Below are 23,779 nucleotides of genomic sequence, written 5' to 3' on the forward strand. Positions count from 1 at the left end.
ACCCCATCCCCCAATGACGTCAACGACCTCATCTATTTAACTTACTTCTCCAGCGTGTGTATCATGTAGAGCGCACGCATAAGTTCCGTCACGTGCGAATGGGAGTCGAGACGCGGCGCGGGCGGCGCGGGCGGGGGCGACGCGCGACGCATGCCCGGCAGCACCGGCGGGTCGCGGACGACATGTCTGCAACGAGGTTAAGTTAGTACTCCTAACAGTGTTGAGAGTACTTTGCTTCCAGCTGGCAGGTGGGGCTAAAAATGTTCACCTTGTATTGGCTCTGTGCACGACATCAGCGCCACCTAGCGTCCGCAACTTTTATGGCTCTGATGCTCCGACGTTTTGAAATTTCATCGCGACATTGTGACAAAAATCAAACCTATAACGTTTATAATAGCTAAAAAAATACTGTGGTACCGTGATTTGGGTGGACAAAAGGTCGTGAATTCATTTTTGGTCATTAAAATTAAATGAGGTAAGTAAAATGTATTCAACAAGTGTGTTTTATTTTCGTTATGTGACCTTTAAGATGATCCCATGCCCCAATGACCTTCGATCTGAATTCCTTAGTTTTCTAATGTTTTTTGTAGCTTATTATATAAACAACAACGGCTTTAAGCAATATAGTATCCCATATTTACTTCAAAGTTCATTGTCTTCGAGATATTTGGCATCAAAGTTGAACAATTTTAGGCCAAAAAACTGGTTTATCGGCCATAACTTGTGTGTTAATTAGTTTGAAATGAAAACCCTCGATCAGTTTTTAGAGACTTCAAAGACGAACCCAAATATGTAGATTTCGTATATGACAGATTTTTCACGTCAATAGAGAGACGAAATTAGAGTTTTTTCAATTTAAAAAAATCATACAAAATAAAGTATTCATTTTTTCCAAAAACCGGTAGACAAAAATGGAGATTAAAGATTGAAGAACCGATAGCCGTTTGACTTATAATTCTATCTGTAGTGCAAGTGAGAGATACGATTCAAAACTTGTCAAAAATCGATGTAAACCTCGGGTAGCCTCTTAAGAGTCATTGTATTTTACTTTACACGAAAAACATCGGTATTTCCAAGTCGGTTTTTTTTTTTATTATTCAACTGGATGGCAAACGAGCAAGTGGGTCTCCTGATGGTAAGAGATTCAGGGGACCCATACAGAACACCAGGGGATTGCAGATGCGTTGCCGACCTAGAGGCCTAAGATGGGATACCTCAAGTGCCAGTCATTTCACCGGCTGTCTTACTCTCCACGCCGAAACACAACAGTGCGAGCACTGCTGCTTCACGGTTAGCGAGCAAGATGGTGGTAGCAATCCGGGCGGACCTTGCACAAGGTCCTACCACCTGCAAATCCGGGGAATAGTGTCAAACATTTTACTGATATTTTTTGAGAAAACAAAATAACCGCGCCACTGACCCAGCATGCTGCTGCAGGGTTCGCAGCAGATTGTTAGGCGCGGGGGGGAAGGGCGAGCGGACTAGCACGGCACGCACGTGCCAGTAGAGGGCACCCAGCCGGCGGCCGCGCCGCCGCGCCAGCAGCCCGAGCTGGTTGTAAGGCTGGCCGGAGTGCGTGGATACCACCAGAGCGTGTCTACGACAAAATAAGTTTTTGGTAAAAAAAATTTTTTTTGATGTAAGCTTTTTTGCTGGCTGTAGCTTTTGTTGACTGTACTTGCATGTCATCTAAACTAACCTGCACAGCACTCACTCACACACTCCCAAACTTTTGCAGCCTACTATATCCTACTAATATTATAAATGTGAAAGTTTGTGAGTGAGTGAGTGAGTATGTTTGTTAGTTCTTCACGCTGAAACGGCTGGACGGATTTGGATAAAATTTGGCAAAAAGTTAGGTTTATAACCTGGATTAAAACATAGGCTACTTTTTATCCCGATATTCCCCCGGGATAGGGATAAAATCTTTAAATTTCTACCGCTAGGTTTAGTCTTAAAATTTTGGACAGTTGTTCTTAACACAACCTCAATAAAGACCACGATAAAAAAATTAGGAATTCCCAGGGGAATATTGTAATATCCCGGAATTTCAATTGTAACTACCAAATCGAATAGTTAACGCGTGCGGAGCCGCGGGTAAACTCTAGTTATATTATAAATGTGAAAGTTTGTGAGTGAGTGAGTGAGTGAGTTTGTGAATGAGTGAGTGAGACTGTTTGTTATTTCTTCACGCTGAAACGGCTGGACGGATTTGGATAAAATTTGGCAAAAAGTTAGTTTATAACCTGGATTAAAACATAGGCTACTTTTTATCCCGATATTCCACGGGATAGGGATAAAATCTCTAAATAACAATCGCTGGGCTTAGAGTCATGAAATTTGGTATGTAAATAGCTGGACATCTGGAATAAAACATAGCTTACTTTTTATTCCGATATTCCCACGAGAAATAACAACCAATCGGCTTAGAGTCATGAAATTTGGGTGTTTTAATTCAACGTCAAAGAAAACCACGATGTAATTTTAGATGGAATTTCGATGCAACTGCTGTATCTAATTATTCACGCGTGCAAAGCCGCGGGGAAACTCTAGTAATAACTACTACTAGTACTACTGATACTGGTACCTACTAGTAGTACTGGTTGCCTGGAAGAGATCGCTCTTAAGCGATAAGTCCGCCTATTGCGTACATTGTAATTTTTTCTCTGTGTATCTGTTTTCTGTATCGCTTACTATTTCTGGTGTACAATAAAGAGTCTTTGTATTGTATTGTATTGTATTGTAAACTCTTTATTGTACATAAAAACACATGAAAATAACATAACACAGGATAATAAGATGTACAAAGGCGAACTTATCCCTTAAAGGGATCTCTTCCAGTTAACCTTTGAACGATTGACAGGATATCAGACACAAGAGTAGACACTACAAGTACAATGAAAAGGTAAAAGAACCGAAATTTAAATTAACTCAAAAAAATCATTTCAAATACACATACATATATAGGTACACAAACTAATACATAATCCCTACTAATATTATAAATGCGAAAGTAACTCTGTCTGTCTGTCTGTCTGTCTGTCTGTCTGTCTGTCTGTTACGCTTTCACGTCGAAACTACTGAACCGATTTTGATTGAAATTTGATATATAGATATTTTGAACCCCAAGGATCAACATAGGATACCTTTTATTCCGGTAGAGGGCGCCACCGCGCGATAACCTAGATCCGCGCAGACGAAGTCGCGGGCTTAAGCTAGTATATTAATATATTGTATTGTATTGTAATATGATATAGTTTTTTTTTTTTTTTATACGACTGGATGGCAAACGAGCAAGTGGGTCTCCTGATTGTAAGAGATCACCACCGCCCATAAACATCTGCAACACCAGGGGTATTGCAGACGCGTTGCAACCTAGAGGCCTAAGATGGGATACCTCACGTGCCAGTAATTTCACCGGCTGTCTTACTCTCCACGCCGAAACACAACAATGCAAGCACTGCTGCTTCACGGCAGGATTAGCGAGCAAGATGGTGGTAGCAATCCGGGCGGACCTTGCACAAGGCCCTACCACGTGCATAGTATAGTAAGAGTAAAATAACTACCTGTAAAAGGTGTAAGCTACCCTTGGCTGCTGCCTGTACCGCGACAAGTCCCCGAGGTGCACCAGACAGTGCTGGCAGATGTAGCGGCCGCGGCCGGCGGCGGCAGCCGGGCGCCCGCGGCCGCCGCGCCGGGGCTCCAGCCCTCCACCCAGCCCAGCAGGGAGGCGCGCCGTCTGCCGCAAAACAACGCATAGTCAACTCATTAAAGGCTGACCAGAATTATAAAAAAACCTCGCCATGTTGCGGAAAACGTATAAAACTAATTTCTTGCACTGACATTCAAATGTCATCTGTCTGTTGCTGTCAAAGTTTAACGTTGTTTGCGCGTGGTCTGAATCAAGTCTTGGAAGGAAAATAATTTGTCGCTCGGCTGTAAGCGAGTGTTCGCGTGCGACGGGCGATTACTCGCTCCACTCGACTCGCTCGTGCGGGGCGGCCGCCAAGCTGACATCGCCGAGCGAGTATTATAGCTCAGCGAGTTTTATAGCTCTTGTCGCTGCGACAAAAGATGTAAGAGCGAGTTCTCGCCGACAGTGTGAACAGCCAGCGATCAACTATTAATATATGTCTCTTTTACTCACACAGGATCTTATATCTTTTGTTCGTTTCTTGAGCGAGAAAATAGTCGATAGCCAATCGTTTCCTCGCCGGCGGTGAGACAAGTGCCTTTAATCTGTCATCTCCCAGGATAACAGGATCAAAGGAATTTGGGCACAAATTTGTGCCTCTGGGAGAGGACAGGTTGAATGATAGTGTGCGCCAGCCTTTAAATGATAGTGTGCGCCAACCTGAACGGTAGGTCCAGCTTGAACGCGGTGCATATCTGATGCAACAGACAGAGGTAGAACCCGGCGGCCGCTTGCAGTACCCACGAAAGCATCGCCTGCCCCTCACTCCGCAGCGGATTCTGTAAAACCGTAAATAGGGAATACACACGAAACAAAAATCTTCCCTTAGGGCCAACACTAGCTGGCGCGATTTACTGTCAAAGTTGACAACTCGAAATGAGGGCTATCGCGCATTAATTCGCCGCTAGAGGCGCTAGTGTAGCGTGAGGTCTACGAAATGTCAAATCTTATAGTTTTTGGGTGAGCTACGCGGGTTTATTTTAAATTAGAATAATTTTGGGAATATTTTGCAATATCTGAAATTAATTATGGCAAATATGCGTCCCGGGGCAATGAATGTCTGTGTTTTGAGACAGTTTTGTCTCTCGGAAACCTTTGTCCTCCCTTTTTTCCAAACAAAACGGAGACTATGCAACACTGTGGCATGCTCGATATTTTTATGGCACGGTTTTAAGGTGTATTAAATATGATTTTAATCTAAACTTTGTTTTCACGCCCGTAATAACAGACTTTGAAAGCCATACTTAAAAACCTCACGCAACAGTGCGCCATCTAGTGAGGCAAAAAACGATAGCCCTCATTAAAGCTAATCAATAGCACATACCTTTCTGTCTTTGGAGATGTTCTGCAGCGCTTCAATCTGTTGCTTGAAGCCTACATTCCACAAGTCTTGCTCCACTTTCTTGTCTAATGCATAATCTAAATCCAAAACTAGCACTTTTTGGTAAATCTGAAAGTAGCAACACTAAATTTTAGTATTTCTTAACACAGTACAAAAAAGGAGCAGTACAGGGTCTCGGCGGCGTCCTTGATATAATTACCTACATTGAAAACACAAACTGAAATATAGATGCACAAAAAAAAACCAGAAAAATAAGACCAGCACTGGGAATCGAACCCAGGTCCTCGGCATGCCGTGCCACGTGCTATACCGCTACACCACTGCTGGACAACGGTACAGACACGAATTTCCCCTATGCACCACATATCTCAGCTTGTTTGTTTCTTATTTAGCCACTTAAGAAGTGACGCTAGCGACATCTATACCGTAGCCCTCATCGAGAAACTTAATAACGATATCTCTTGTCCGGGTGATGGTTTTAAAAGACCTATCCAACGATACCCCACACCATAGGGTTGGATGAGAAACACATACATATATATCCCTGCAAAATTACAACTTTCTATCATTGATAGTCCCTGAGCAAAGCCGCGGACGGACAGACAGACAGACACACAGACATGGCGAAATTATAAGGGTTCCGTTTTTGCCATTTTGGCTCCGGAACCCTAGAAACGAGGCCCTATTACTAAGACTCCACTGTCCGTCCGTCTGTCACCAGGCTGTGTCTCATGAACCGTGATAGCTAGACATTTAAATTTTCACAGATTATGTATTTCTGTTGCCGCTATAACAACAAATACTAAAAACAGAATAAAATAAATATTCAAGGTGGCTCCCATACAACAAATGTGTTTTTTTTTCCTAACGTTGTGTAGATAATGGTACGGAACCCTTCGTGCGCGATTCCGACTCGCACTTGGCCGTTTCTTAATGACAATTCCGGCGCCGCCGTATAATGATTGAGATCCGACTTTACCCAATGGAAACATCTGTACGCATTAGTACTCTTTTAACATAGTTATTTGTGTCACAAGGGAGCAAAATGGTGTATTTACGGCGAGGGCGGAAATTGAATCCAGAATGTAGCGAAGGATTCTACAATACCCTCGCTACGCTCAGGATTCTAAAGTAGAATCCTAAGCGTAATGAGGGATTCAAGTTTTAGCGCCCAAGATGAAAATAATTTTGCTCCCGAGATGCTCATACAACTTTTCACACCGAGCATTGATAAACTTGAAAAAAATAATTCATTATTAAAGAACAACCACCATAGAAAATGGCGTGGCTTTACAATTATCAACTTCAAAAAATGCCATTTGCAATAAAACACTTAGAAAAGCCTTGAAGAGAAAAGTTGCACTTTGCTCCCTCTCGTCAGGGAGGAAAAGTTACTTTTCTGAAGGAGAGGTGTGAAAAAACATTTTCAAACCTTCTGTAGCTGTTGCTGCGTCGCCCAAAGACTGCGTTCTTGTAACATGGATGTGTCACTTTTGAATTTTAAAATATTTTGCTTTAGCTCCTCCGCCTCTCTAGAACAAGACACAAAATCGAGGAGATTCAATAGTTTATTTGATTCCGTACAATTACATATTGTAAACAACACAATGGAAATTAACATACCCATACATTAAATTTACTAAGAACATCAACTCTTATTGTAACGATATTTTTCGCATATATGTGCCCGAATAACTCACGTCTTAAATCGAGTCTAGCTCGACATGTTTCGGCTAATCCGTAGCCCTTCGTCTTCGGAGCAACGCGACTCAGCGGCTGCTGCAACACGCGCACTGCGCGCCGCCGCTCTGCTCGCGCGACTACCCGACGAAACTGACACCGGCACACTTGTGCCGCGCGCAGTTCGCGTGTTGCAGCAGCCGCTGAGTCGCGTTGCTCCGAAGACGAAGGGCTACGGATTAGCCCGAAACATGTCGAGCTAGACTCGATTTAAGACGTGAGTTATCCGGGTCAATTTATTTAATATAGTTACTTGTAGTTACTTTTTTACAAATCACACAATATTTTTGAATTTTGGCATCTTTGTTTACACTTTTTATATATTAGATTCATATACCGTATGGTTATTTTCGCGTTATTCTGGCGTGCAGGGTTCTACAGGTTAATCCAATATTCCCACAGAATCAGATTGTGTGCTCGAGAAATGATGATAACCTTATGTGCTAAGTATAGACATGGAATTTTACTTGTTTGAATTTTGAGTGCTTATCAAGCAACGTAAATGAAGAGCACCATTATTTTTGGAAAATCCCTTCAAACTGTCAGATTTTATGATACACGCAGGGCTAGTATCTTTAGAAATCCTAATGAAATGAATAAGCTACATATCTATTAAGAAATTCAAATTTTTATTGTTATGGAAACGCTATAACGCTAGGCCTATATCCAACAGTGGACGTCCTACGGCTGAGATGATGATGATGATGGTGATGGAAATGCTGCCTTCTACACTTGTTTTACAACACTACACCTAAAGCCTTTTTATAACCTCGTAAGTCCCCGTGTACTTCACAAAGTACAAATCAATAGTAAGAACAACTGCCAAATGTACTTGGTGCAGTACAATTTTTTCAATGAAATATGAACCTTAAATTTAACTAAGTAATTTTCAAAATCACAAAACTTTGAATACTTGCCTCGGTCTGTAAAACTATGTATGATAAAAAAAGTCAGGACTTATGAGGATAAAAGGAATACGCTGAAGGATTTAACTAATAATTTTAGCAATATTTTAACCCCTTGTATGCCTTGTATGTGGGAAATCAAAAAAAGTACTGTATTCTAGTCTCATCTGTTTTAATAAGCACAAATTCTGCTAATTTAAAAGATAATTCAAAAAGATATTCTTAAATTTCACATGGATCAATGTCTTAACCTTTTCGACGCCAAGGACTCATATATATGCACCACAGGTTCCACGCCAAAGACCTATATATACGTCCATTACTTCAATGCAAAAGCAACCTTCAATTGTTCAATAGGGATGTTGACACCACCAATCAATTGACATACTTTTTATTAACTAACTATTTATTTGTTATAAAGCAACAAAAAATCTAATTTTGCAGTTAATCCAAAATTAATCTGGTTTTCAGGGCTAAAATCCACAACAAACACTTTGTTTTATTACTGGACTTGTGCCTTTGAATTATTTTTTAATGGTGTCAACATCCCTATTGTGTTAAGGTTCAATTTTAGGCATTGCAATATAGAAGCTTGGCATATAGGTGATGTCTTTTGTATTTGATGTGGCGGCAAAAAGGTTAAGCATATGAGGGCTACATTGCCACATCTTCCAATATGTCTTAGAGGGAATTGTTTTAGGGTGTACGCTATATCCAACGCATTTTTTAACTGCTGTTAATAATTGTGGCTGTATCTGTTTTTTCCCCAATAAAGAGAAATAAAAGTCAATAACAGGTTGGTGTAAGGAATTCAGATTTTGCCCCAAATAAACAGTTTCTTTCTATTTATAGGCCAAATTAACATAAAGCTGACGATTTAACCTCAATGGTTCGAATCTTGATAAATAAAGAGTATCCCTACGTGAGCTATCTGTGGTTTCTACTTTGAAAATTGGAGAGGAAAATCAATACTTTTTTTTATTAAAATACAAATTTAATGATAGGAGTCGGCCTGAGACTACAGTTACAGTACACAGCATAGAAGGAAAATTATTCTAAAAATGACTAAGCGGTATAATATGAGGACAGAAACATAAGTTAACAAAAATTAGGTTACATTTAGTGTAAACAAAATACAAAGTGAAAACTTACCTAATCATCTGCACAGCGGCATTCAGAACCATTTTTGATGGAGGCTCGGAGCCTCTAAGTTAGTCACAGCATCAGAAAATAAAACGAATCGGTAACGCGGAGTTGCGGAAAAAAATTCTAAAAACAATAGAGTCCCATGCACTGACGTCAAGTGACCGACCGACTGTCAAAAGTAAGAAGCGTTTTTCAATCGTGGTCAAAGACAAGCGTGAGATTTTCTACGTGTTTTTATTAAGTTTTGAAAAACAACGTCCTGTACTTTCAAACACGAGGGTAGTGGTGTAGTGTAGGTAGGTGTACAGTCGAGTTCATAAACTTGTGAGCAAAAATTTCATCAAAAATATCTGAACACGACTCTATTGTTAACGACGTAGAAACGTATTCAGATATTTAATTTTTTAATCAAATTTTGAGCCCTACATAAGGCTGCGTTTCCACCAGAGATATGCGAGAAAAGTGTTTTTCATGAATCAATAGAAATGCTTCATTTAGGTACCTACCTATCTTCGCACAGCACCGCTCAGGTGGAAACAGGTGAGCGGTGCGAGGCTAGGTAAATGAAGCGTTTCTATGGGTACATGAAAAACACATTCCTCGAATATATCTATTGTCAAGAAGACATTAATATCTAAGGCGTATTATAAAGTTAATGATTATATCATGGACAGAGATATTTGGAAATAATTCCGATCCGCATTAGCGATCCCTTCAATTAGCGAACCTACTGTGTTAAAAACTTGTATGTTGTGATGTATAGATATCATTTAATAATATTGTAAATCTGTTTAAAAAAATATACCTCGTTGAGTTCCTTGCCGGATTTTTTTCCGAACCGGTGGTAGTTTTTTTTTTGACATTCATAAGTGCTTTCTTTTCGCCTAAAATGAATAAATATATTTTGAATTTGACTTTGATATCTGATTGAAACAGCCTGATTCACGAGACCCCTCAGAGGGCCTACTCAGAAATTCGAAGTTCATATCGTAACGTTTCTCTCACTCGTATTAGAAATACTCAAAGATTAACCCCCTGATTCACCATCCATATGCCATCCATTGATAAAATTTATGACGGACACATGTGATGCCGGCTCTGTTTGTTTTGTTCGAATAGGTAGATCAAGGTAGATGGAGACGGCATCACATTTATCCCTCAGTAAAAATTAATCAAGGGGTGGTGAAACAGCCCCTATATTATAGCGTTAAAGGGACGGAACGACACGAACTTCGATTTTCATAGTGGCCCACACAACATAGCATAGCAAGCGATTCTAACCTTTATTATTCACAAGCTTTTGCCCGCGAGCAATTCGGATATCGCGCGCTGTTCCCTCGGGAACTGTGCATTTTCCGGGATAAAAGTAGCCTACGTCACTCTCGGGCCCATAAACTATCTCTATGCCAAAAATCACGTCGATTAGTCGCCCCGTTTCGATGTGAAAGACGGACAAACATACAAACTTTCGCATTTATAATATTAGTATTATATGGATAGATTATACTATATATGGATTAGATACAATATGGCGACAGAATTTTACTTGCCATGTATGTATGTATAGGGTAAAGGCATTAGCACGGGGCGAGAAGTATCATTTACACTGCGGGATGTGCGGGGCCCGCATATTAGTCATACTCGTTACGACCATATTTTGGCCGGATGCTGCACTTCGTGATGAAAGCAAGCCGCTTTGCACAGTGATAGTACAGGCTAAACCGAGTGATTTGCACCCCTTAGGAACAGAGATGGCGCCACTTTAAAAAATATTTCAAAAAATTCTACAAGCTAAAGTAATAGACCGATTTCAATGTTTAATATCTCTAATGAGAGCCTATATATATGTTACTTATATATGAATTAAGAGCTACTACGGAATACGAAAATCGAAGTTCGTGTCGTTCGGTCCCTCTGGCACTTAGGCACTTGTCCCACCGCCGACGATGAGCGACAAGCGAGCAGAGCGAGTAACTAGAAACGAGTGGGCGAGCAGCGAAAAGCGAGTGTTCGAGCACGACGAACGATTACTCGCTCGAGCCGGGCGGCCGCCAAGCTAACAGCGCTGAGCGAGTATCGCTGAGCTAGTTTTATTGCTCAGCGAGTTTTATAGCTCTTGTCGCTGCGACAAAAGATGTAAGAGCGAGTTCTCGCCGGCAGTGTGAACCGCCAGTGATCAACTATTAATATATATGTCTCTTTTACTCACACAGAATCTTATATCTTTTGTTCGTTTCTTGAGCGAGAAAATAGTCGATAGCCAATCGTTTCCTCGCCGGCGGTGAGACAACTGCCTTATACTATTGAATACGAGAGCGAGAGCGACGGTACGATACGAACTTCGATTTTCGAACTTCGGAGCAGGCCCTCAGTTGTCGACGGCAACGTCCGCAACTCTCATGCATGATGATAATTCTCACTGTCTAAATAAAAAAAAAAGTTCTCCAAACAATTATTTAATTGACATGTGACATAAAGTTACAAAAGTTATATAATAAAGTTACATACACATGGGGTCGTACTAGGGTAATAATAATATTTGGGCGTTATTTTCTAAAAAAAATTCAGGTGCTATGTAAATACCTGGAAAAAAGTTATCACCTCGCAGTAAGATCGCAGATATTAGTGCTTACTAAGCTAGTTTCTCGGTTATATTATATTAAATATATTACTGTTGATATGATGTACGGACAAGGACTTTAATTCATGAGCCACGATGGAACCACTTCACAGTAAACTTCATAGTGACATCGCATTGATTAACAAGGAAAATCGTATTGAGATTTTCCGTTGACAACGTTCCATGGTGAGTCATGAATTGAAGTCCGTGACCGTACCTATAATACATAGTAGTAGTCTTAAAACGGGCTGTGTTACTAGTATAAAATATGCACTTAAAATCATTGCCAGTTCAATTAATAAATAACTATTAAAACAGTGTAACCCTAAACCCATCTCACATTAAACCGTACATATTTAAAAAATAATAAAAACACAGATTCATTAAATTCATAAATGAATACGTCGTAGCTCTAAATAGTATAAAATAATAGTATAATTTTTTAGGGCTTTTCCATTTCTCATTGGAAGCTCAATAAATCTTGGACTATAAAACAATGCATCAAAGTTTCTAAATCATTGTTACAAAAATTATTCGAAAGTTCAAAAGTCAGAAACAACAAAAGAAAAAGGTTTGAAAGCACAAAAAAGTTTGTATGTAGACAGTTAACAACAGGTAACTATTATATATATAGCTAACTAGTGATTGGTCAATTTACATTATATACTGTACCTATTTCACAAACATATAAATTTTGTTTAAGAAGGAAAGCAGTTGCAGACAAGCTTGCAGGAAATAATAATTGAACAAAATCAAAGAATAATATGTTGACATTGATGCGATAAATTTTAAATTACATAATACATAACAATCATTAGAATTGAGTATTTATCATCCAGATATGTTATCCTTTTTAAATGCATTTCAAACATGAAATTAAAATGGCGTGTTACCTTTTTTTCCGTAACTAATTGATTTCAGACATTTTTTCTCTATTTTTTTTTCATTTTATTATTTTGAAAAATACTTAAGCCAAGATTCACTTTACATATTGAGTTTAAACACTACTTAACCCTTTGACCGCCACGGTCGGTAAAACACAGCTGAAAAAAGCGCCATAGTGGTCATGTCGGCATTTCGTGGCGCATATGGAACGATTTTCAGTTTTTTTTTTTGTCGCCTGTGGCCGACCGTGGCGGTTAAAAGGTCAAAAGATAATAGTCAGTCATTTTTTGGGCATTTACAAAATAATTAACATAACGAACTATATATTTATAATGAATGTAAAGCAGAAATCCGTTTATGCACTAACCTTCTACTCCAAAAGGAATGTAGCTGCACTTGATGTCAATAACAAATACCTTACTTATAGAGGTATCAATTATCTTAAAACTCTAAAATCATTATCTCTGATACCTTTAGATTATATCTTAGTAAAATAATGTTTAATTTAGAATTGTACTAATTCAGTTCAAACTTCTAACTCCTATTTTATACCTATAAATTTATACCTATGTAAATGAGGGCTATCGCGTATGAATTCGCCGCTAGAGGCGCTGGTGTAGCGAGAGGTCTCCGAAGTGTCAAATGTCACTGTTTTTGTGTGAGCAACGCGGGTTTATTTATAATTAGAATAACTTTGTAAATATTTTGCTATACCTGAAATTAATTATGCCAAATGTGCGTTATGGGGCAATGAATGTCTGTGATTTGAGACACCTTGTCTTTCGAAAGCCTTTGTCCTCCCTTTTTCCCGAACAAAACGGGACCACGCAACACTGTGGCATGCTCTATATTTATATGGTACGGTTTTAAGGTATTAAATATGATTTACATGTAAATTTCGCTTTCACGCCCGCTATAACAACCTAACCACTATACTTCAGGCAGGACCTTTGTCTACAGTGGCGCCAACTGGTGAGCGCGAAAACGGTAGCCCTCATTGATTGAATCCAAAGGTATCAGAGTGAAGGTTCCTGTGACAGAATAGTTAACGCTAGCATCGTTTGGTCCGTCAGACAACTTTGAGATTTGTGTCACTTCACGTTTGGGACTGATTAAATAAATAAATGAGATAAGCACAAACAACACTGAACGTCAAACGGGCCTCTCGATTCTAACGCCATCTAGTGATGTATCGCTCAATTAACTAAAACAATTTCTTAATTTCTTTGTTCACTCGCGACCTTATGATAGCTTAGTTTATGCAAGATACTAGATGAAAACCTGGCTTCGCTAGGGTAAAATGTAGACTCATAATGATATTAAGTAGTTTGTAAAAAAATCTTTTGTCACTAAAGACTACCGTATTTATCGAAAAATCTGACGTATATTCCCAGCCTTAATATTACTGCAAATACTTTCACAGCTAACCTATGTATCGGTATTACACCAGTAGATATTTCTCTTAAATCTTCTTTAACCAAATAACTATGATTTTCTGTCTCATAATCAAAGAAATTAGATCTACTTACTTAGTAATTTATTCCATTTTTTATTGAAAATACTCGATAATCCGAATCCACCTACAAGTTGTCGACTCGGATTGACTAATTTTTTACGCTCTTCAGTTTGATGTGCATTTCGTTCGAGTCTACCGTAGACCGGTACGAAATTATTCTGAGAGGAGGCCTGTGCCCAGCAGTGGGACGTATATAGATAGGCTGGGATGAGTATGAGATGAGATGCGTGTTCATGCAGTTCCTCCACCTCCACACTGTAAGAACACACAAATCAATCTATCACCACCACCACACTACATTGACGCGTTTCAAACTCAACCATACTTCAATCCTTATCCAAATAAATAATTTCATATTCAAGACGGTATTCATTAGTAGATTACATTTTGAATCATTCAAATCGAACATTCCATTCAAAAGATATTACGAATTTAAAAATATCAATCTAACCAAAAATTGCATTTACGTTGACCGCCCCGTTCGGGTGTAGTTATTGGGGAATGGAGCTGAAAAATGTATGTGTGCCCTTGATTAGAGACCTTTTTAGTTCTGTGCCCAAAGGGTAATAAAAACGGGACCCTATTATTAAAACTCCACTGTCCGTCTGTCTGTCTGTCACTAGGCTGTATCTCATGAACCGTGATAGCTAGACAGTTGAAATTTTTACAGATGATGTATTTTTGTTGCCGCTATAACAACAAATACTAAAAACAGAATAAAATAAATATCTAAGGCGGGCTCCCATACAACAAACGTGATTGTTTTGCCGTTTTTTGCTCGATATTAATAACAGCAACAGGTAGTTGCTTGGAATATTCTCAGAAATTTTATTTGAATATATTCACTTTAAAAATCGGCTCTCGTATGGGGTTTGCTGTATATACGGGTTTTTTTTTGCCGTTTTTTGCTAATGCCTAATGTTGTATAGGTACGGAACCCTTCGTGCGGGACTGCGTCCGACTCGCACTTGACGGGTCTATTTATTTATTTTGCCCGTGCGAAGCCGGGGCGGGTCGCTATTCTTGCATAAACTTAGCTATCATAAGGTCGCGGGTGAGCAAAGAAATTCTTTTAGTTCATTGATATGGCCCTCCGCAAAGTAACGCCTGATTCAATAAATGATATACCGTTAACTGTTTCAACTTTGCCCTCTGGCCCCAACATTGCCCGAGTTGATTTAGAGTCGATAACTTAGGACTCTTATAGGTTTTAAACTTTTATCTACACAGGAATTATTATTACGGGGAGACAAAAGTTTAAAAGCTTAAAGCGTGCTAAGTTATCGACTCTAAATCGAATCAGGCAATGTTGGGGCTAGAGGGCAAAGTTGAAGCAGTTTACGGTATCGCCTGTCGAGAAACCTTCCTCGAATTGATTTTTAATTTTTAACCTTCTATTCGTGCTAGGCTTACAACGTTGGGAGTCTCGTGATCTTTACCGACTTTCAATACTGTTACCAAGAACTCGTACCCTGGGTACAAGAACCGTTGTAGACCATTATCCCAAGCTTGTTTTTCATCAGCAGTACAATAAATAGCGAGAGCTGGTTGCAAGAAGTAATACTCCCTCTCCAGCGCTTTTAGGCGGCTACTTAGCATATTGATTTCTATAACCTTCCCACAATCCACTAGTTGAACAATGGCTTTTTCTTCAGGCACAGTAACTTCTTTGATAACAGCCCTTTCATATTTATACCCAGTGTGCACTGCAACAGGCTTGCCAACTTTAACATCTTCAGGTCGCATCTCAGTCTCTAATCTCAGATATGAAGAGATTTGGCTGAACTCGGCCACATACTCTCTGAACTCCTTGACATCAGACACGTAAAAGTTTTGTAGAGAATCACCCGACTGCACACGAACTGGGAATGAATCACCTACTTGCACTTTTTTATATTTATAAAAAAACTTTGGTTTATTAGTACAAGTCATTCTGTTTGCAGTATTAGGCCCGAAGCCAAACGATGAGACTTCAGAATAAGCTAACATTGTCGATATGTCATCCGGGCACGAGTTTAGTAGTTGGACTGTCAGTTTGTCCGCCGTCTTCCCTCTGACAATCATTTTGGCAGCTTCATCACCAACAAAATATATCATAGCTTCTACAGCTTTTTTGTCAAATTCCTTTCCCTTCGGTTGGCACAGCTCTAGCTGACAACGCACTGCCAATGCAGGCATACCTTCTCGCTTAGGGCTGTTCAACCATTCCACAGGGACAGCCTCCGAGAATCCATAATCTAAAGCAAACATGTCACAGATTTTGTGGTTTCCATCATCTCTTATATTACGTATTTGACCTCGGACATATCGCTTTTTCGTTTGCGACTTGAATACCACAACGCCTCCTGGTTTCAGCTTGGACTCTGTTATTGGCCCTTCGTAGACTTCAAGCTTGCGAAGGTGACTTTTGTAAGCTGTTGGGCGCACGTAAAAGTCATCAGGTGTGTTTATATGCGTGACCTCCACCCAGTGGCAAGACCCGATGCTGTAGCAGGTCGTGGAAAGCTCTGCCATCAATTCCACCAGAGAAGACATTGTGTACTTTGATTTGATAAATCTAAAGAGATGCCAAGATTTCGCCTGAAAATGGAAAGAAAAAATGTTATAGTGATATTCATGAACCTTTTTTTTTGGCAACCCATATGGGTTTTGTTCAGAAACTTATTTTACTTGATAAAATTGCAGGGTGGTACAAAATGATGTGACGGTGACGATACTTAAACAGGAGATAGTGTTGTGTGGTCGTAAAACGAAAAAAAAAACAGGCTCTCAACAAAATGTATTGGTTAGCTGACCTACTTACTATGGAAAGGCAAACAAAAAAATTAAGATTGTTTTTTTGGAATCTTTTTGTATTTTTTATTTCAATTCCAAATTTTTACTTTTACGGTCATCCCGTAAAACCTAAATTGAAAATACAAACTGAAATATAGATGCACAGAAGAACCAGAGAAATAAGACCAGCACTGGGAATCGAACCCAGGTCCTCGGCATTCCGTGCCACGTGCTATACCGCAGCGTTGGCGGGGCTGAGGACTCGTAGAGCTAAGAACTGTCCAACGGCCAGGGCAATTGCGCTGCTAAATGAATTTTTGACTGAAATCCAGGATGCTGACGTGTTTGCCGATGGTTGGGGAGCACTTTTATCTAAAATAATGTTATTTCTAGCATAGTATTAAGTATTAACGGGCTAGGCGTTTCTGTGCAAACTGTAAGCCTGACTTTGTATTGAATAAATGGGTCAATCAACTATTTTACCGACACTTTGGGCGTCTCCTGCGTTACCAAAATTGTCTCTGGCGTTACCAAAAAATCGTACTTCCAACAAGATATTTCACGGTTTAATATCTTAAACTTACGTAGGATGGCATGTATTCATGTACACCATCTATTAAATTATGGATAAAACATGTTTACTTACAAAAATCTGCAATTGTTTGAAAAATGTCGCGGACAGATTAGTGTCGGTAAAAAAGTTGATTGGCCCAAATAAATAAATAAATACCGCTGCACCACTGCTGGACACTGTTGTCCAGGACAGCTGTGCGTCTTATTTTTCTGGTTCTTCTGTGCATCTATATTTCAGTTTGTATTTTCAAACAAATTAATCTTTTTTCGACCTATGTTGACTGGAGAAAGTTGTTCAGTTTAAGCAACACTAACACATGTTTAAGCATAATGTCTTACTCTTGCCTCGACTGCATGCTGGCTGCGATTGAAATGTATCGGCAGTCAGCAGTTGCAGCCATTGCAGTTGGAATGTATAGATACGATTATGGGCCTGGGGGGCCCTTCGGGTCCAATATAATAGTGCGTTTCGGGCATTGTTGGGACTGCCTCGCCACTGTAGCGCATCAGGGATGTTTGTGGAGGCGCGCGTTAACTGTTTCTACACGACCATGCGCGGGCGCGCCACATCCCTGCTGCGCCGCGTGCGGGGCAGTTCCAACACCGTCCTGCGTGTGATAGCGGACAGACTTGACTGTGACTACATGTCACACTGTGAGGGACTGCATTCCCCTACCAGTGTGATACTGTGGTAGAATGAGTAAAGTTTTATTAATTTATAAGTACCTACTAATCTTTAGATACTAAGCAACAACTACTAACATAATATGTGTCCCAGTTATATGAAATAAATGATATTATTATTATTATTATAGATAGCGTGCGAGTTGAATGCAGAGCTCAGGAATGCGAGTGTTACGACCTTATTATCTTTAATGATGATTAATGACACATTTATCGACTACAGAAAGTATATTGATAAATTTGTAAAAGAAATGTAATTTTTTCCCGGGTGCCCTGGTTTGATTGTGCCAGCCTCCCTAGGGATATACTCGTGTGGACTTTTCGAGTGCGGTCAGGTCATGTTCCATTGAATTAGTAGATTGATAATCAAGGGTGGAAAGTGACCCATTTTACCCGAGATATTTCTGGCACTTGAACGAAGTGAGAGCACCAATAGTTCGAGGGGAAATGGGTTATTTCACCCGAGTTAGACACTACTTTTCATTTCGACTGTGAAGAAAGTAAAATAATACAAAAGAAATGAGAATAATAATAAGTTAAATTTACCTATATCCAACCTCCAACAGTACCTTTTCAACAGGCCACTTGCCACGGCCGACTATTAAAAAAATCAAGTTGGTCACGACCAAGGCTTATATACAAAAGTGGAGGTTGAACGCAGAACGAAGAAGTTTGACCTTTAATACTTACTTATATATTCCATATCTTTCCTTTACATTTCACGAATGACTTCCATCTCTTTCCTAACCTAACTAAAGAAAGAGATGGAATATGTTCGTGACGTAATAAAGATCAAATTTCTTGTTTTAAACGGATGTTCGGCGTTCAACCTCCAGTGTCCTTGGTCACGACGTGCATCTAGATGGCCATGCCGAAACGTGAAAAAAAGGTGTCATTGACGTAACTCAATGAGGGCTATCGTTTTTTGCCTCACTAGATGGCGCACTGTTGCGTGTGGTTTTTAAGTATGGTTTGAAAGTCTGTTATTACGGGCGTGGAAACAAAGTTTAGATTAAAATCATATTTAATACACCTTAAAACCGTACCATATAAATATCGAGCATGCCACAGTGTTGCACAGTCCCCGTTTTGTTCGGAAAAAAGGGAGGACAAAGGTTTCCGAAAGACAAAACTGTCTCAAAACACAGACATTCATTGCTCCGGAACGCATATTTGCCATAATTAATTACAGATATTGCAAAATATTCACAAAATTGTTCTAATTCTAAATAAACCCGCGTAGCTCACCCAAAAACTATGAGATTTGACATTTCAGAGACCTCACGCTACACTAGCGCCTCTAGCGGCGAATTCATTCGCGATAGCCCTCATTATCTTCGAGTCCGAGGCCAATCGAAAAATTTAAAAAAATACGTTCCTCCCTCGAGATGAAAACGCAATTTTACACCCGACTATCTACCCATGAAAATTAAACTTTCCGAACAGGAGATGATTTTTTCTTTAAATATGATGAAAGTAGATCATTCCCCAATGTGCACGGATTGTAATAAGATTGAGGACTTAGTACATTATTTGGTGGAGTATGTATTGACTAAGGATAGCCGCGAGAGGTATTCGAGTGATTTGGACCTGTTCAATGGTGCAGTGAATATTACTTAGAGTTGTCCGGTATCCGAAGATGCAGTACGAATTTACCGGTTCACCAAGCACTCCTTTGCAGCCATATAATCTGGACATCGCAGGAGAAGTGTTTGATGAATGTGGCCATCGACTCTTTCAATGAGGCTGGCATAGTCACACAGATGCACAGCCTCAAAAAAAAAAATTTTTTTGACTTTCGCGCTTTAAATACATAAATAGGCCTTAGCACCCGACCTTTTATTTGTTTCATCCACCGTAGTCTCAACGTGACTCAACACGATGCATGGATGTAGCTCGGTTCAACCGTCAAGAAAAAAAAACAGTAATTAAAAACAAAGAAAATAATAAGGGGTGCAACATGAGTTTTAACGCGATCGATATGCGTACGACAGCTAACAAGGACAGCACTACACTCGAGGCAACGAGGGCTATCGTTTTTTGTCTCACTAGATGGCGCACTGTTGCGTGAGGTTTTTAAGTATGGTTTTCAAAGTCTGTTATTACGCTGTGAAAACAAAGTTTAGATTAAAACATATTTAATACACCTTAAAACCACCATAAAAATATCGAGCATTGCCACAGTGTTGCATAGTCCCCGTTTTGTTGGAAAAAAGGGAGGACAAAGGTTTCCGAATGACAAAACTGTCTCAAAACACAGACATTCATTGCCCGGAACGCATATTTGCCATAATTCATTTCAGATATTTCAAAATATTACAAATAATTCTAATTATATATAAACCGCGCGTACTCGCCAAAACTATGAGATTTGACATTTCGGAGACCTCACGCTACACTGGCGCCGCTAGCGGCGAATTCATACGCGATAGCCCTCACTGAGGCGAGGCGTGTGGATAGCTGAAGCTCCCCTCTTCAGCTCAGGCCCGGGCAATCAACTCTCGCGCTATCTGCAAAGCTACTACGAAACTCGAAACTCGAAGTTCGTGTCGTGCGCGGTCCTCTGAACACTATACTATTTAATACGAGAGCGAGAGGGACGGTACGATACGAAGTTAGAGTTTCGAGTTTCGCAGTAGCCCTGCTGTAGTCGTTCTGTACTGACCCTAAGCTAATGGAATGGAGGAAGCGGTGGAATTTGCCACTTTTCGAAAAAAGTTACATTACATGACATATTTTATGTTGATCTGTTTTTAATTGTATTCTTATATAATTTTAATTAGTTATTACCAACCCTAGAAATATGACTATCCATTAAGAGTCCGCAGCAAGTAGCGCTCAACTCCGCGTTGAGATCACGCGCTAACGCTTAAAATGTGTTGTTTTCACCTAGAGTAAGACAGGGCGCTAGAAAGAAAGCAAGAGCCGCGCTAGCGGGAAAAGGCGGAGAGAGACATGTCACAGTAACAATATTGCAGTAAAATATCTTCATACAATGGTGAAATTATTGCAGTATCTAAGTAGAATATAACAGTAGAACATCTCCAGACCAAGATTATAATATATAAGCGCGGGAGGGCAGCACCGGCTAGGATATTATTTGGCGTTCCAAAAACGTAAATGTACATTACACTACACATTACGCTGTAAAACTTTTTTACTGCCCATGGTGAGTACACAATTTTACGTCTTCACCTGCCAGGTGGGTTTTACCTATCGCATAGCGGCCGGTAAAAATCACATTATGGCCAGGTGTGGCGTAATAGTACATTATGTCTTAAGGGCGGTTAATAAGAAATTACGAACGAGAGTATTAGAAGCTCAAAGTCAAAGACTGAGGACTAGGTCGATGTTCATAATTAAGTACCGCCCGTGCGACTTACAATGTTTCATCACATTTGCGAGTAAAATTGTATATGTGTAAAAGAAAAATATTATTGTTACAAAAATTGCCGATACCGCTGGTGCAGTTCTTGGCAGCGCCAGCTACCAGCCGCCCTCCGCCTCCCGCAGCATGTGCCTGACATGCGTGCACGAGGTCTCCTGCTAGTCGTGCAGAACCTGCGCGCGCAGCAGTATTAGTACGCGCAACAACTCATAACGCCAAAAAAAGGCCCTTAGGTTTTATTAAGGACTGCAACCAAGTTAGCCTGCAGCTTACGACACTGTTTACGAGCAAGTGTGATGAAATAGTATATTGTACAACAAAAAGCATAAAACGAGCAATTTTACCCGAGACGCATATAGCCACCCGAGCCACGGCGAGGGTGGATAGAAACGTCGAGGGGAAAATGGGCTCAATGCTAGAGTTTTACACTCTGCTTTCACTTCGCTTGCGAAGAAATGAAATAGCAATAGTAAAATAAATGTTCACTTATTTTGTACCTTTTATTTTTTCATGCTTTACTATATTAGTTTTATTGATTTATTTTCATCGATTTGATTGATTTTTAGGTGTAAAAAAATAAAAAAATATGTAGAGAAAACTCTTTTGTTTGTTGGTTTTCAACCTTGATTGCCTTGACCTTAGACGAAGATTCTACTTTATGCACTAGAGCATAAAAAGTTATTGTATGTTGCCTAGATGCAGCATGAACACGCACTTTACGAGCATGAGAAGTGAAATAGTCGATTGTACAACAAGAGCATAAACGAGCCATTTTACGACGTTTACGATTTTAAGACGTTCGTTCCGGTACGGCGAGGGTGGATAGACACGTCGAGGGAAAAATGGGTTTAATGCTCGAGTTTTACACTGCTTTTTACTTCGATTAATTCGAGGAAATAGCAACAGTGGAAACAATGGTTCACTTACTATGTTTCTTTTATTTTTCATGAATTACTATATACATAATTCTCTATTTTTTATTTTATTGATTTTTTTGATTGATTTGGTTAATTTTTAGTTTTATATAAATAAATAAAAAAGTTAAAAACTTTCTGTTGTGGCTGGTTGACACCTGATTAGCTTGGTCTTAGACAAAGATTTATTTTATGCACTAGAGCATAAAAAGTCATTTTATGTCGCTTAATCTCAGCATAAAAACGAACTTTACGAGCATGAGAAGTGAAAAGTATAATATCTATAGACTACAACATCAAACTGATTGGACACATTGAAGATTGGGTGTATTGAATAAAATAAAAAAAGTCATACAATATTGTGTTTTTATTTTAATACATACAAGTATGAAAATTCGCTTATTTTTAAGAACTCTCTCGTATCGGTAACTTTCTAGGTAGACGCGGATCTATAATTTCAGTAGTTCATTCCATGTAAAAATTTTCTCAATTTATTAATATGCTCTCCAGAATCCTGTATCCTTTTCGATTTTTTCGAATAATATGCCTTTTGGAGTCCACACCACGAAGATACAGTATCTTTTTTTTGTAATATTTAACTGACCTTGTACTTGATAAAAAGTAGTTGTGATTTTGCTTCAGTTTTTATTTTCTGAGGAATCACTTTCGTCCAACACACAGAAAGTAATTTTTTTCTTTAAAATAGCTTCTGTGCGTCATATTTGCCGCCGAAGCTGGGCATTTGATCTCCACAATTGTTTCTTCGTCTATGACTCCGTCGGGACTCGCGCCTAAATACTGGTGTTCTCGAGGATGTATAACCCACAAGGTGATACTTGCACTCCTAGTGCAGCTTCATTCTTTTTAAAAGCGATGGGCTCATTCTCATTGCCGTATCTAGTAGCATCGCTACTACCTTAAAATTGCTATATAAGAGTGTTTTTATAATATTTTACACGACGTGGCAGCTCTTCTCTTACATATTTGACCAACACTGACGCAGTAAGGCGTATTTCGTTGTTTGATCCATTCAGGGTTCGTTGCCTGCCCAACGGTATCTTTTTGATATTTTCAAGTTCTATTTTACTTTTTGAAAAGTCTGCTAAGAGTGCTTGTTTCTTTTTTCGTAGTGCTCAACTTCCATATCTGGTTTTTTTCGATATCACACCGTAATGGTTCATCGGGTCCTGCGATACGTTTTCTTCGTTTTGATTTTTGTCTTGGCTTGATTTCTTTTCGCCTTTTCTGCCTGCCTCTTCTCATACTTCTGCGTGTAAGTCCCCAGTCTTCATTTTTTGTTAATACTTTACTCATGGTTGCTACAAGACTCCCGGTGTTTCTTTTTTGTAGCAGCTGCGTAGCAACGGGACTCATAAGATCCACGAAGGGAGTAATTTATCGTTTGCCTCCTAAAATTTTGCGATTAGTGCATTAAACTGCTCAACAATATTGTTTGTTTTGCCCCATAAGGAGACTTTCGGCATTGTTTAAAATAGGACTTATAGCGGTGATATGTCATACCACAAGCCACAATCTTTCATTGGCCTATAAGTTTTCTTCGCCTGGTTTCGGGCCATTACAAAAATATGTTTTGCAG

The 23,779-nt window shown here is 39.5% G+C and overlaps 2 protein-coding genes across 2 annotated transcripts in view; both read right to left on the bottom strand.

The window, feature by feature from the left end:
* LOC141434202 (uncharacterized) overlaps positions 1 to 9,009 on the bottom strand; it is a 30,435-nt gene extending 21,426 nt beyond the window's left edge. The window contains 8 exon segments of the mRNA XM_074096599.1: positions 46 to 186; positions 1,421 to 1,597; positions 3,567 to 3,654; positions 3,657 to 3,739; positions 4,355 to 4,473; positions 5,019 to 5,144; positions 6,469 to 6,568; positions 8,834 to 9,009. Coding sequence (XP_073952700.1) covers positions 46 to 186; positions 1,421 to 1,597; positions 3,567 to 3,654; positions 3,657 to 3,739; positions 4,355 to 4,473; positions 5,019 to 5,144; positions 6,469 to 6,568; positions 8,834 to 8,865 — 866 coding nt within the window. The 5' untranslated portion in view covers positions 8,866 to 9,009.
* Positions 9,010 to 11,267: 2,258 nt separating this feature from the next.
* On the bottom strand, positions 11,268 to 19,593 carry LOC141436290 (tudor domain-containing 6-like). The gene is made up of 2 exons (XM_074099239.1): positions 19,537 to 19,593; positions 11,268 to 16,428 (listed from the first exon to the last, which is right to left on the bottom strand). The coding sequence occupies exons 1-2, from the start codon at positions 19,576 to 19,578 to the stop codon at positions 15,235 to 15,237; spliced, it is 1,236 nt and encodes a 411-aa protein (XP_073955340.1). The 5' UTR covers positions 19,579 to 19,593; the 3' UTR covers positions 11,268 to 15,234.
* Between the last annotated feature and the right edge of the window lie 4,186 nt (positions 19,594 to 23,779).

Source organism: Choristoneura fumiferana, chromosome Z (genome assembly GCF_025370935.1).
Source record: "Choristoneura fumiferana chromosome Z, NRCan_CFum_1, whole genome shotgun sequence".
Lineage (NCBI taxonomy): Eukaryota > Metazoa > Arthropoda > Insecta > Lepidoptera > Tortricidae > Choristoneura > Choristoneura fumiferana.

What these genes read in the sequence shown, in the direction of transcription:
- LOC141436290 (XM_074099239.1), bottom strand. Translation starts at nt 19,578, where the DNA reads ATGTCCAGATTATATGGCTGCAAAGGAGTGCTTGGTGAACCG. An exon ending in AAGGAGTGCTTGGTGAACCG is followed by an intron (nt 16,429 to 19,536) that starts GTAAATTCGTAC and finishes TTCCATTTTCAG; the next exon opens with GCGAAATCTTGGCATCTCTT.